The 15827-nt window shown below is 41.5% G+C and overlaps 1 protein-coding gene across 5 annotated transcripts in view; it reads right to left on the reverse strand.

The window, feature by feature from the left end:
* Positions 1-15827, reverse strand: part of SH3BGR (SH3 domain binding glutamate rich protein) — a 403616-nt gene that overhangs the window by 275530 nt on the left and 112259 nt on the right. For 4 of the 5 annotated variants that reach the window (XM_085621245.1, XM_085621243.1, XM_085621244.1 and 1 more), the window contains exon 2: positions 15221-15406. The exons of the other annotated variant lie outside the window; for it this stretch is intronic. In XM_085621245.1, the coding sequence (XP_085477371.1) occupies positions 15221-15406 (186 nt within the window). The remainder of the gene's footprint in view (positions 1-15220; positions 15407-15827) is intronic. 5 annotated transcript variants of the gene reach the window in all.

The raw sequence follows: 15827 nt of genomic DNA on the forward strand, positions 1-15827 counted from the left end.
TGATCTGAGTCCGGGAGACTGGGTTTGCATAAAAGTCCACAGAAGAAGAAATTGCCTGGTTCCTCGCTGGGATACACCACGTCAGGTGATCTTGGTGACTACCACAGCAGTAAAGTGTGCAGGTGTGAAAAACTGGATTCATGCCAGCCATACAATCAAAGTTCCAGATCCTGAAGATCGACCCGTAAGTCGACATCTGGAAATATCAGAAACCAGTTTGGCATCTGAAGCAGAACAATCTGAATCTGGTGAAAGACAAACTGAGGACATTGAAAAGCAAACAGAAGACTTTTAAAGACAGACAATTGATACTGAAACAGGAGAGACAGAAATAATTCACAGTAATGTTGAACAACCAAGTACAAGTTTTGGGGAAATCCCTTCAGAAGTAATTGAAACAGAAGAAAATCTAAAATCAGACGGAGAATCAGAGATCATAAAGTTCAAAGTTAAAGAAGGTGAAGTGAGACCTGAAACAGAATCGGAAGAAAGTGAAGAAGAAATAAGACAAAGTGGAACGAGAAGAAACAGAGACTGAACTAAAAAGGCCAAGAAAAGGAGACAATTGGCCTACGAGAGTAAAAGACTGAGATATAAAATAATAAATTTAAACAAAGACAAGGAAGAACAAGTGAATGAAATAACGAGTCAAAGAAATCAAATACATTTGAATAAAGGACATTTGCAAAGACTGAAAAGAGTAAAAAGACCTAATCTGAAATACAAATCACCTGAATGGACTTACATAGCACTGCCTGACATCGAAGAGATGGATAGCAGTCAAGAGAACCCAAACGAAAATTGTAAGCAGGAGGGTGAAAGTGAACTGTGCCCATCCTGAAGAAACTGAAGAAACCAGAATAAAGACAAACTGACAAATTCAAAGAAAAATTATTTTGAAGGACCAAACAGTACGCTAAGGGCAGTTGGTTCGAATGCCATATTTTCGAGTGTGGAAAGATACATTTTTCTGTACATATCTTAGACCAGCGGTACTCATAGTACGGCCTGCGGGCCACTTGAGGCCCGCCAGACCTTCCCTTGCGGCCCCCATGGAAAACAATAGCAGTCAGGGACTCGGCGCCATTACTTCTGTTGTAATTCCTCGGGGGCAGCATTTGCCGAGAAAAGGTCAAAGGGGCATGAGCAGACAAGTAGTGTCTTGCATGCTCACCTGCGGCCCCCGCCCTCGTCTGCCACTGTGAGGTCATAGGCTTGCATCAGGGCAGGTGAGGCTTTTAAAGGAAGGCACTCAAGTTGCTGCCTTTCTTTATCTGCCCTTATTTATTGTGAGTGTTTTTGCATATTAATTTAAGTGAATGCAACAGTAGATGGCGATGTTGCCGCATTCTGTGACCAATTGTGATTTAATCATCAGCTTAAATTTACATTTTATGCGAGTTTGTTCTCCCGGAGTTAACAGGCAGGGCTTTTAGTGGGCGCTGTTGCCGCATTCTGTGACCACTTGTGATTTAATCATCAGCTTAAATTTACTTTTTATGTGAGTTTGTTCTCCCGGAGTTAACAGGCAGGGCTTTTAGTGGGCCAGGTGCTTCAAACCAAGTGCTGAGACGGGTAGCTATCGGGGGCTCCATTTTTGCCTTCAGGGTGGAAAAAATATATATCAACTCGGTAGCAGCACCACTGCTCAGAAAGCCTTTGTCAGTTCAAATCCATATGTTTAAATTCTTACAGTCTCATCATTTCAGACCTGAAGCATTTTCAATATTATATACAACAAACCCATAGTTTTTGCTTATTTATCTTATGCAACTCGCAACCACTTGGGTCTCCATTTTCGCCCTTAGCTCAACTCAACAGCAGCACAAAGCCTTTGATGTAATTCCAAATAGGCTTGTTTAAGTTCTTTCACAGTTTCATCATTTCAGAACTGAAGCATTTAAATGTTTTATATTATATACAACAAAGCCATAGTTGTTGCTTATTTATCTATGCAACTAACAACTATTGGCAATGCCAATAGTCCTGACTTGTTGCAGGTATAATGTTAATGGTTGTATCTGATATATCTGGATCCAATGACAATTAGCAACATACCAGTAGGGTGGCACACTATGCTAAGCACAGATTTTTGTTTACATGTTTTTGAGCCATACCCTTAATTTTATCGGTCATGGCCCTGTGAGAGAACCCCCCAGGTTTTTCATCCCACTAAAAGCCCTGTAACCAGGCGATCCATGTCAGTTATGTGTATATATCGCCGTAGTTCGATCTAAAAATCTATTTTTAGGTTCTGTTACGTGTCTGTTTATAGTAGAGAAATACTGCTATTTAAAGAGAGAGAGAGAGAATGACTGAGGGAGAGTCTGACTTAGAGGGAGAGACTGACTGAGAGAGAGAGACTGACTGAGAGAGAGAGACTGACTGACTGAGAGAGACTGACTGACTGACTGAGAGAGACTGACTGACTGAGAGAGACTGACTGAGAGAGAGAGACTGACAGAGAGAGAGAGACTGACAGAGAGAGAGAGACTGACAGAGAGAGAGAGACTGACAGAGAGAGAGAGACTGACAGAGAGAGAGAGACTGACTGACTCAGGGAGCGAGCGACTGACAGGGAGAGCGACTGACAGAGAGAGCAACTGACAGAGAGAGCAACTGACAGAGAGAGAGCAACTGACAGAGAGAGAGACTGACAGAGAGAGAGACTGACAGAGCAACTGACAGAGAGAGAGACTGACAGAGAGAGAGACTGACAGAGAGAGAGAGACTGACAGAGAGAGAGAGAGAATGACAGAGAGAGAGAGACTGACAGAGAGAGAGAGAGACTGACAGAGAGAGAGAGAGACTGACAGAGAGAGAGACTGACTGAGAGAGACTACTGAGAGAGACTGACAGAGCGACTGACAGAGAGAGAGAGACTGACAGAGAGAGCAATTGACAGAGAGAGCAACTGACAGAGAGAGCAACTGACAGAGAGAGAGACTGACAGAGAGAGAGACTGACAGAGAGAGAGACTGACAGAGAGAGAGACTGACAGAGAGAGAGAGAGACTGACAGAGATGGAGAGAGACTGACAGAGAGAGAGAGAAACTGACAGAGAGAGAGAAACTGACAGAGAGAGACTGACAGAGAGAGAGAGAGACTGACAGAGAGAGAGACTGACTGAGAGAGACTACTGAGAGAGACTGACAGAGCGACTGACAGAGAGAGAGAGACTGACAGAGAGAGCGACTGACTGAGAGAGACTACTGAGAGAAACTGACAGAGAGAGAGAGACTGACAGAGAGAGAGACTGACAGAGAGAGAGAGAGAGACTGACAGAGAGAGAGAGAGACTGACAGAGAGAGAGACTGACTGAGAGAGACTACTGAGAGAGACTGACAGAGCGACTGACAGAGCGACTGACAGAGAGAGAGAGACTGACAGAGAGAGAGACTGACTGAGAGAGACTACTGAGAGAAACTGACAGAGAGAGAGAGACTGACAGAGAGAGAGACTGACAGAGAGAGAGAGACTGACAGAGAGAGAGAGACTGACAGAGAGAGAGACTGACAGAGAGAGAGACAGACAGAGAGAGAGAGACAGAGAGAGACTGACAGACAGAGAGAGAGAGACAGAGAGAGAGAGACTGACTGACTGACAGAGAGATAGAGACTGACAGAGAGATAGAGATAGACAGAGAGAGAGACACAGAGAGAGAGAGACAGAGAGAGAGAGAGAGAGAGAGAGAGAGAGAGAGAGAGAGAGAGAGAGAGAGAGACTGACTGACGGAGAGACTTACTGGCTGAGAGAGAGAGAGTGATGGAATTGGGGTCAAAGTGTGTATGGAGCTATGCAATGCCTCTTAAGATTGCTATTGTCTGCTAATAAGAATATATTGTCAAAATGTGCTCTTTGTAGTTACATCTGCTTCTGAAATATAGCATTGTTGCATTGTCTAATGTTTTGAAACAGGTTTGATTTTTTTTTTTACTCTAGCCCCGCCCCCCACTGACCCCGCCCCTACTGGTGCGGCCCTCGGCCACAAACCACACTGTAATTTTGGCCCCCGACAGAAAGTTTGTGAGTACCCATGTCATAGACTATAGTTTACCAGAAAATGAAAATAGAAGATCTAGGTGTAGGTTTTTACACAGACGGTGTAGAATGTGTTTTTACTGTACTGGTTTACTGATGCTTATTTGGTTCATTTTAGCAATAGTTATTCCACTTAGATTAACTGCAGAAAATACGTCTGGGATGATCAATAAAACAAATAGCGATAAAGCACATAACACAAAGGATACTGCAACACTGATAGATAATACTGAGTCTCATGGAGACAGGTCAATAAATGATTTCTCTAAGAATGTTTTTACAAAGCTTTTACATGAATATGTAGAGACAATGGATGTTAGGGATTGTTACGTATGCATGCAGCTACCTGCGTCTGTGACAGAGGGTGTAACATATCATCACCTTCCTTTGACGTATGGAATAACTTGCAGTGTGTTGGCTAGTTTATTTTATAAAACAGGCAAATTAGAATATTATTATACTGATATGGATGCTGTTTTTGCTAAAGTTTCTGTAGTTCCTGGACTAAACAAGGTGAAGCCTGGTAAAGTTCTTGGAGAATTTTTCTTAGAAACAAAAGAATTAACATTAGATTACGCATTTAGACACAATCTTACTTGTAGATGAAGGAAAGAAGAAAAAGTATTTTTAGACATGGTAGAGGATAGAAGAGTTAAGTTTCAAAGAAAAGCAACTGGAGAAAAGATGAAAACACCACCTTGGGGTTTTGAGGAAGGAAGTTATGATAAGAGTGAAACTAATGTAGCAATAGGGTTAAATTTGCCACAACAAGGGAAATTGTGCATTCGTAGAGAACACGATGTATGACAACTATTTTGTGGGTGCTAGTGAATGCCGAGATACATACAGAATTATAGGGGGATGGGGATTCAAAGGAGGAAAAGATTCAGGATTCCCAGGGATCTATTTTATTTGTGGGAACACAGCTTATTATAGGTTGCCAGACCATTGGTACAGAACAGGTTATCTAGGCCTGGTCTTTCCAAAGATATTTCATGTAGATAGGGGAACTAAAGGAACTCACGAGATAGGTAAACCACTAACACGTAGAAGAAGGGAAAGTTTCTCAGAGATAATAGGTGATATTTTTGGAGGATTGATACCAGCAGTGGGTATATCTTTTAATGCATATAAGATTCGGAAATTGTCAACAATAGTAGATCATTTATCAACGAATACTGCTGGAGGGTTCTTAATGGTAAATGCCGTTGCCATGCGAGCTATGGTGATGCAAAATCGACTTGCCCTTAATATTCTTTGGCAAAGAGGTAGGAGTCTGTGGAATGCTGAAGGTACAACATTGTTGCACTTACATTCCTGGTAAAAGTCAGAATATACAAAGGTATATAAAGAATATTACTAAATTGCATAAAGAAATTACCCCACTGGAGGTTGATGGTGCTTTGGAGAAACTTGGTAAGAGTTTTTCCTCAGTAAAGAAATGGTTTGCAGAAATAGGTAGTTCATTAGTTGGGAAAATACTAATACCAGTGACAATAGCAATAATAATGACATTGATGTTGAGATTAGCATGTGCATGTGTTAGAAAAGAGAAGGAGAAAATAACGTAAAAAGACTAAATGAGAAAAATAAACAAAGAAAGCGAGAAATGGGAGAGATTGAATTAGAAGAATTTAAAGAGAAAATGTACAACAAGTCTAAGAGACAGAATGTGAAGAATACAATTGTTTGTGATAACAAATGAAAAAGGACAAGAATCTTTGTACCCCTTCGAAATTAATGACCTCATAACTTTAAAATACTAACTGTTTGAATGCATGTATTAATCAACAAATGCACCTTTAATTAGACACTACACGTGGCAAACTAACTGGCAAAATGTGAAATTAAATTAACATAGGTTCTTGATTCGTGTAGAAAGTATAAGTAAATTTCATGTATTTCGTTTGTAGTAAAATTATATTGTGGCGTGCGCCGAATAAAGATGGCCCCCGCGCATGACCAGAGTGGAAGTTCCAGTCACGAGAGTGTGGCCTATGCCCGGACTGAGAGATGTCAAGGCCAGTCTGACCTAAAACATGAGTTGTGCCAAGAGTTCAGCATGAATGCATGGGAATGGATGGGAGAATCGAACTCCAGAAGATTAACTAATTCATGACTGTCGAATAATGTTGCAAATATATTAACAAAGTTAAAGTTCATTTGGACTTGATGAATCACAAGAACTATTGTATGCATTGATTGTTTGCGAACCGGTTCGAGCAAGGAGGACGATGAGGTGACCATCACCACCCCTCCAATGGACCAATCAGAATGAATGTAGCCCCTAAAAGGTTTCAATTTTGGGTATAGCAAGTTAGTGTAAAGGGTATAAAAGAGCTTGTGCTTACAATGAGGTGTGGCGCTTATTCTAAATCGATCTATTCAACACGACACGCTGTCTGTTGAGACGATTTGCCTTCTGATGCTGAAAAAGACTGTCAATTTTGGACTTCGAACGTTGATGGGGAAAAGGAACGAGACCGTAGCGGGATTCTATCTCGGAAGGAATTATGTCCAAGGAGGTTAGAGGGATAGTCAGTCAGTATTGGGAACCTATCCTGTGATCTTCGGTGCATGTTCTGGTGAACCATTCTCGTCATCGCCCTAAGGCCAAGGGTAATGAGTATTTTCCGTTTTCTATTCAATCTTTACTTAAATGCTTATGTGATAATGTCTAGAATAATTGTCTAATAAAACTTTACTTATTCAATTTATCCAATGAATCTAGCTGAAATTTCATGCTAACTCAAACTGAGTCTGTGGTTATTAGAATTAAAGTTATGATCAATAATTGTTAAAAGGTTTTAAAATTGTGATTGAGCTGGACTTAATCGCCATCAACTGATTCCTACTAGTTGGTCCATTGACCAAAATAGCGGAGTACCTTGATGTTTAGAACCGACAATTCCAAAATCAAATGTATATAATATATATAGTTATTATTTAGGTAAAAATATTAACAAGGTACCCCGTATGTCTTGCAGCTCGTCTACTTATCACTGATCCAGAAAACTGAGTGAATGTGTGTTTCGGTGTCATGGGCCCCACCGACGAACAAATGGTGTAAGAGTTTTCTGGGTTAGTGTCGTAAGGAAAGGTTTTTATAATAGCCGCGCTGCATCACGCGCTGTCACTTACAGACTATGTACACAGAGTCCACCGTGGGTCTATTTTTCTCACGTAGAGAACCCTCTTATTGGTGAGATATGGAATTAGGCATACATGTGCATGATGAGTTTTCGGCGAGGCATTCCCCTGTATGGATTCTCCCCAGTAAAGGCACGTATCTACTTGAGCGTTACTTCAATATTTCAAAGGTACTTTTCAATTTTCACGCGCTATGTTACATTTGTGACTTTTCAAGGTCTCCTCATGTGTTTTCAATTTAGTCTGTTTCTAGCGCTATGTCAATGACCTTCTTACGAGCCATGCTGTTTCTCACGTTCTAGGCCTTAATTCAAGCACATGCTTTTCACGCCTGAGAGGTTCTCAATGTCATGTGAGGTGTGTCTAAGTCACCTGTGATTTGTACTTTCTCATATTTATACTGTGACTTTCACATGGTCATCTCTTCAAATCAATTTTCAACTTATTAAGTCCGCTTTTCATATATGCATGTATGTTTGGGCCTGCTGTGCTTTACATAATGTTACTGTTGCCTCAAATGTATAATTCACCCAATTGCAGCTGTGTTATTTCTATCATACTATCGTACTCTATGGTGTGCATATATCGGCCTCAGTTACACACTCTCATTTACTCCTCCTCAATCTCTAGATTTCTATTCACATGCATGTTTTCGCTTGATTTCAATTGTTCTAGTCGATTTGTATTACGAATGGTTTTTAAGTCTGTTTACTTTTGTGCCTGTGTTTAACAAAGTTACTCCTTCACAAGAATCTGTGTAATTTCTATCCAGCTCAACTGGGTACACACATGGACCCTAATTATACTCTGTTTAAGTTTGCCCTGATTACACTTGCTTGCGTGCAGTACTCCCTGCTCGAACTGCACATATCAACTTATTTCAATTTGAAAACATTATTTCAATTACTCGATTTCAATTTGTGCATTTTTTGTTTTTTCGGGAGAAATTGCTTTTTTACTACTCGATCTTCTCAATTTCAATTTGTGCACTATTCCTTAGTAAGGGTTGGAAAGTTCTTTTACTGAATTTCCTCAATTTCAAAGTGGCTGACTCGGAACAATTCCGATATGCTCAAATTAAGCACTCACTACAGGCCAATATCCCTCTTGGTGCGGCATTGCCTGAAGCCTCCCCACTCGAGGATCGGCTGCTTGATGGGCACCTACCTGACAAGGCTATCTCGCTCACATACAAGAAGCTCATTAACAACACCCCTGACCCCCTCACCGCGTTGCGAGAGAAATGGACGCGGGACGGCCTCGAAATGGACGACGAGGACTGGCAGGTGGCAGTCTCATCGCCGAAGGAGGTGGCCATATCTGCCAAACTCCGCCTAATCCAACTGAAAATCCTACACAGGGCGTACCTTTCCGAGACACACTTACTCGCGATGGGCAGAAGTGCTGATGGGTACTGTAGGAGACGGTGTGGGGTGGAAGGCGGATTTCTGCATATACTATGGGAATGTCCGCTCATTCAATGTTACTGGGGTAAAGTCTTGAACTGCATGAGTGAGATCTGGGGGGTCCCGCTGGGGCTCGAAGCCAGGCGCTGCCTTTTGAACGTTTGGGAGCCCACAGATCTGGATGTGCGGGGGAGGCTGTGGGTCACTTTAGGGCAGATGATTGCAAAACGTAACATAGCACAGGCATGGGGGGCCGCCGCGCCGCCAACACTGAGGAAGTGGAAGGAAGACATGGACTGGTGCATGCTGAAAGAGAAAACGGTCTATGTGGCGCGGGGGTGCCCCAAAAAATGGATTGAAATATGGACTAAATGGAATGTATACCGGGGAGGACTGTGTGAGCCCCCGGATGTCCCTACACCCGAAGACCACTGTATGTTGTAATTACCATTGCATGGAAGTTGGTGAACCCGGGAACAGCCGGGAAAGTTGTGTTGACCTCTAAAGCCCTGTGTACAACGACCTCATCTGAAGCAAAATTCTGTAACCATGACAAAGTTGTTTTTTCAATAAACAGAAATATAAAAAAAAAAAATTGTTACGGGCCCCGAACCTTCCCCGTACCTCTCCTGTGCAAATGGGAGTTGTGCACACATTGGCTTAAGGGGGTGAGTCAATTTCAATTACATTTTGGGCTTCATATTTCTCTGAATTTATGGCAGTTCAACCGCCTGTCACGCTGTTGCTCAAAAATTCAAACGCGGCTCACACACCTTTCATTCCATGGTGCCATACGCAGCTTCACCTGAACCCCTGACAATGTCCTCTTTCTTGCCTACCTTTAACCTACAAAGCTGTTTGCGGACGCCTTGGAGCACGAGCGTGCTGGGAAGTACTCGGCATGGCGTGATGCAGTGTGGCGTCATCTTATAGTTGGCACTTCATGACTTTTTTTTGCGCTACGTATCTAAAACCACTTCTAGTAGCGTCTCTATAAAGTTTTTGTTGCTCAAATCTTCTGGGTCGAAGGATGTTGTACATTTTAGATCGCCTATGGACCATCAGCTGACTGCAAGTACAAGTGAGGGAACCTTCCTGTCTTTCTGCATGGTGCTACTGTTCACACTGTTCTCGAGCCGGATCGTTTAAGCACTACTTCAACACTCTATTGGTACTGTTTCTAGCCATGCACCTTTTGAGTTAATCAGGTCTCCCTCAAGTATCTTCAATTGTTCTTCAAAGAGAAGTTGTTTCTCTATTTTTCTATTCTGCTCAATAGTTTCTATGTTTGACCTCTACTAGGTTGTCGCTATGGGGTTATTCCCCTCAATGTGTTCAATTTCAAATGATATTTATCGTTTTTGCATGGTTTCAAATTTTATTGCAAATGGTCTAGTGTTACTGTTTATGTAAGTGCACGATTATAGGTCAAGTCAATTCTATTTAGCTCAATGGGGTACATTTTTGCACCCTTATTCGATTACCCTCTTATATCAATGTACATGCATGTGTTTGGTTACTCTATTTTTCAATGCAATTTTCCCTGTTCGGGATTGCACATGCAGTTTTCCCTGTTCGGGATTGCACTTCTCAATTTGCATACTCCAGTAGTATTCCCTAGTTGGGATTACATTGTGTTGTACTCACCACGGTACGCACGATTTCAAATGGTCACCCTCAACAGTTCAATTACTCGTTTTTCAATGGGTTTTTTCTCAATGTGTGACCTTTACCAAGTTTTCAATTTGGAGTTTCATCCCTCTCAATTTTTCAATGTGTTTTCAATGTGTGACCTTTATGAGATTGTCGATATGGGGGTTTATCCCACTCAATTCTTCAATTTGTGACCCTTTATGAGGTTTTGTCAATATGGGTTTTTCCCTTTCTATTGCTCGATTCATTATGTTTCATTGCTGTTTTAACGGGGTAGTATGACGGATCTTTTGTTGTTCTTTCCTCTGCTTCTCTATTTGCTATTTCCATTTACTCAATGCCTGTCTACTTTCATACCTCTCCTGCCAGTGGGTGTGTCTGGGGTAGTTCTTGGGTTTCTCTTTCCATCTTCTTTCTCGTTGTTTTATAGAGAAGGGAGGATGAGTACTTATTTACGTGTTTGTACCCTTCGGTGTTTCCTCCCACTCTTTCTACTTTTCTGTGTCTTCCATGCAGTTTCTCGTCCCACTCTTTCTACCAGTGTTTCCTCCCACTCTTTCTACCTTTCTGTTCCTTCCACGCAGTTTCTCCTCCCACTCTTTCTACCTTTCTGTTCCTTCCTTGCAGTTTTTCTCTTTTTGCCAGTTCCTGTTGTTCCAGTGTTTTTACTTCTCTACTGTTCTTTCCGTTGTTGGGTTGGGGAAGAAAGGGAGATATGTAGTATCTTACACCTCAGTCCATACTTGTCCTCCTCCTCATTCATCACATGCAATGCCTCTAGAATGTTACAGTGTGATGATGCTCTGTGGAATGTTGGGTGTCTCTCAAGAAAGGCACAGTTGAGTTGGGCTGAGCTGCCTGCTGGCTGCTCCTGGTGGGGTCTATTCATTATTACTTCTGGACTCAACTACTAATCTTCAATAAACCAACCTTGAAATACCTCAACGTGTCCGGTTCCATTACTACAAACTGCCAGCTACATTTAGGGGTGGTTGACTAAGACTGATATATGGCCTGGATTTCTGTCTCTCGATAAATGCAGGTACAGAGCAGGTACAAAGCCAGACGACTTGGTCCTGATGAGACCCCATCACTTACAAGGGGTTGAAACGTCTACATAAATATCTCTTGGGTCCCCACTGGCCTAACAAAACATGATGGGGCTCCCCTGGAGGGCACATGGAGGGGCCCCCTCCGGACTCAATCATGAGCTCTCCGGCCAGAGTAATGTGCGGGGGGGGGCTCCCTAGAGCCTGGGGCCCCCCTTGCACGGCGGGGGCTGTGGGGGCCTGTGTTACGCCACTCTGGGTCCCAGATCATTTGTAATCCACATTGTGTAATACGGTATGCACATACATGTGCATTGAGAAAACAATGTAATGACCCAGAGAGTATCTATGGGGTCCTTTGTATATATTTTATCAATTTATGCGCTCACTTGAGCACTGCGTCGTCTGCATTTTGATCTATCATTTGTATGTATGTATATATATATATATGTATATATATATATATTACCTACTGGCGGTCGCCAGTAGGTAGTTATAGTTAGGACCCCTTTTCCATAGGAAAACCTCAACATTCTATTTTGAATAACTTTGGCGCCGGTCGATGAATCCTCGCGAATTTCTCAAAATAGGTGGGGCGCTACGCTCCGCTCCTACCCTGAAAGTCTCGGGGGGATTCGTCAAGCGGGGGCTGAGATAAAAGGGGGGTCCCAAAACGCGTTTTTCCCATGCATTTTTCCATAGGACCTTTAGAACGAGCTACAGCCCGAACGGCTGAACAGAATTACTAGACATTTGGCAGAGAGGTAGTCCCTAGGTCAAGGAAGTGCCTTTTGTAGGTTTGGTGTAAATCTGTTCAGTAGATTCTGAGAAAATAGCCTTTAAATCAATATATATATCTGAGCCCGCTTACGGTACGCTTACCGTACGCTTACCGTAAGCGTACGGTGGCGTGCGCGAGTGCGATTCTGATTGGCTCTTAGATCTTAGTAAACATTCGAATCGGCCGAAACCAGGAAGCGGCGGCCGCCATTTTGTCTCTCGCACTGAGTGTTGTTTATCAAACAAGATGGCCAAAAACATGTTACGGGGCTGTTTTGACAACTCCCTCCCACATAGTCATGTTGAGGGAGTCCCCAAACATCCCCCAAGAGCAAAAACGGTTTTATTTTTTTTTCCTGTAATTTCGCCGAGTACGCTTACCGTACGCTTACCGTAAGCGTACGGTAAAAAAAATAAAATAAAAAAAACACTATCCACACTTACCCCACCCCCTGTGCTTTTGGTGGCCGTAGGCCACCAAATGTACAGGGCTTATTAATAGGTAAAAAAAACTAAATTTTGGCAACATGAAATTATAAAATCGAAATAAAAAAAACACTATCCACATTGACCCCACCCCCTGTGCTTTTGGTGGCCGAAGGCCACCAAATGTACAGGGCTTATTAAAGTTGATAAAAACCGTGCACGGAACGAACTGCGTTAAGTGGGCGCGCACGCCTCGAATGGCGTAAAGTAACTTAGCATTTAAAAAACCGTACAAATTCACTGAAAAAACCATAGGTTTCACACACGTTATAGTTAGGAATTAGCATTTAAAAAACCTTGCAAATTCACTGAAAAAACCATAGGTTTCACACATGTTATAGTTAGCGGAAATTTTACTGATAAAAAACCAGTGAAATTGCCCCGTTATAGTTAGTGCTGGCAACTATAACTCACGCGACCGCAATCTTCTGCTGATGACATATGTGTCTTTATGAAAAAAAAATATTTGTAATATATGTATAGCTAAAAATGTATGGAAGAAGACATGGGCAAATAAGTGTCTAAATACAGTATTAGCATCAGCAGAGGATTGCGGTCGCGTGAGTTATAGTTGCCAGCACTAACTATAACGGGGCAATTTCACTGGTTTTTTATCAGTAAAATTTCCGCTAACTATAACATGTGTGAAACCTATGGTTTTTTCAGTGAATATATATATATATAATAGCAACAACAGAAACCCACTTAGTGTCATTACTTTGTTGTATATACCTCACATGTGAGAATTATTCACTGAGCATCCAAACAAATACATTGGGTGGGGGTCTCCCCATACAAGTGGAAGAGGGAGGCCTACGTGAGAAAAAGAGACCCACTGTGGACTCTATTTACATAGTTAACACCAGCCCTGGTCCCCGTGGGCATAAAGGGTTGTCCTTGTGTGTATATAACTGCCATTCACAGACAGCACATTCGCCATTGAAATGGACACTAAATTTGCACAGACACACATTTTTACTGATAAAAGTATATTTATATTGCACACAACTGATAATGTGTGGAAATAGTGTTTTAGAATATTTAACATTTGTGCATCATCAAGTGAAGTGTCTTGATTTGTTTTGATTCTATTAAAATCTTTGTTACCATCATACGTCAGAATTAAAAATAAATGTACTTCATTTTTGCTTTCCTAACTGTCAAATGTGTACAGTTCATTTACAGGTACTTCCATTTTGCTGTGTGTTACAAATAATGACATTCTACAGCCTTACCTTTCACACCCCCTCTATCCCAACCAGAATATGACATATTCACTTTACTTTTCTTTCCCTGACTGCAGAGTGGAGGAAAAATATTTGTAAACACCAATCCGCATGTTAAAAATATAAGCAGCAATTTGTCAAAAGACATAGCCTGATATATGACCTCTGTATTTGAAGTGAAGCAAATGTGACAAGATAAACACGGAATGTAAAGGCATGTTTATGTATTGTTTGGACTTTCACGATTCCACCAGTGGATCGCGACTCACAGTTTGGAAAACGCTGCTGTATCTTTCCATGCACTTGAAGCTACCCTGTTCTTGCACTTTTTTCTAACTTCCTGTGCTCTATAAGGTAATAAAATGAAAGGAAGGAAAGGTAGCTCTGTGGACTTGAACTCAAGCTGTTGGTAGAATGTCATATTCTTGAAAAGCACAAAAAACCACACCCAAAAATAAATTTGAACACTCAGAAAATAAACTAAGAGATTTCTGATTGACAAAAGAAACTGACCAAAGTTAGAAACCAGTTAATGCTGCCAACGAGGATCCAGTACTAGGGGACAGAGGGCTCGGGACACACAGGGATATCAGTTACAGCTCCAACTGCTGCCCAAAGTCAGTGCTGCAACTGGTCCCCATAAGAAAGAAAAGACAAAGACTAACCAGTGCATTGGCACTTGCTCAAGATTTTTTTGCATTCGAAAATAGACAAATGAATATTTTCAAATGCAAAAATTGAATTCAATAAACTTTGAGGTTTATACCTGAAAAAGCTGCGACTGGCACCTAGAAAACTTGTTTTGTAAGTTTCAATAAATCATAATCTGCCCCCATTCGAGACAGTAAACCAAGAGTTGCACATTTGCAACTTTTTTTTAGATCAATGTCATAGTGTTTGATTTGAATCAGGGCAGGGCCCTTAGGACCTGGAACATAGTCAAAACGTATATTTTCTGTATTGTTTAACAACATATAAATTAATTTAATTTATAACCAGTGGATCAGTATTGCACATTCAGTAAAGAGGACCATGGGGAAAGACAGAAAACTTTCATAGTAAAAACTGAAGCAGAAGCAGAAGCGAGTGGGACTGAGACGGTCTACCAGTATGGGAAATTGAGATAAATTTTAGGAAGAAATAAACATACTCTCCCGCCTAACAAAGAAAGCCTACAAACAGTTTTCTCTCCATTCAAATCCTTGGGGTATACTATGTGGATATATAATCTCTCTTCATCCACATGGTAGCAAATTATTCTGTATTGGGTGCAAAAGTGATTTATTTGTGAAATAGAGACGATTACATCAGCTGGCACAAGTGTCAGATAGTAATGTGAAAAGGATTAGTGGTAAACTGGTTTGGAGCGAAGCACTTATTGATCACACAGCAGAGCCATAACAATAATCGACTTTAACATGTTTCTTACCCCACAATACTGTTCTTCATTGAAGATCTGAGGAGGGAGGGGGATCCCGTTCTGTGGTTTCTTCTCTCCGGGTACATTATTTCGCATCCATTTCCGATTGTCTTCATTGCAGGCTATATCTTTCTCTTCATAGTCAATTCTGTTGGCCTTCAAAAAGCCCACCACCTCTTGCTGTTTCTTCTTAATCTGGTAAATAGACAACGATTACTCTGAGTCAAGTAGAAATCTAGTTAAATCCAGTATTCACAGAGAATGGGATGTTGAACCTGTTGGAAACAGCCCACTCCCACTCCGCAGGGTGGTGGTGGACTCCCCGAACACACTGTGGTAGCTTGGCTCGAGTGGTCAGGAAACAGGCACAGTGCTAAGCATACAATATACCCATACAAGAACCATGCGTGCATCCGTTCCAAAAACGACTCTACACCGTAAAAATTATGAAAATATTCTTTCTTTATCTTTTTCTCTTAGTTGCTGATTGGAAAAATAAATAGGTCAATCACAATATACAAGTTTCAATTAGTGCAGGTCAAATAAATATTGGCTGTTTGATGAAATAAATAGGGGTGATCATAAATAACAGGGCATAAATACAAGTGCAATATAT

Source organism: Triturus cristatus, chromosome 8, assembly GCF_964204655.1.
Source record: "Triturus cristatus chromosome 8, aTriCri1.1, whole genome shotgun sequence".
Lineage (NCBI taxonomy): Eukaryota > Metazoa > Chordata > Amphibia > Caudata > Salamandridae > Triturus > Triturus cristatus.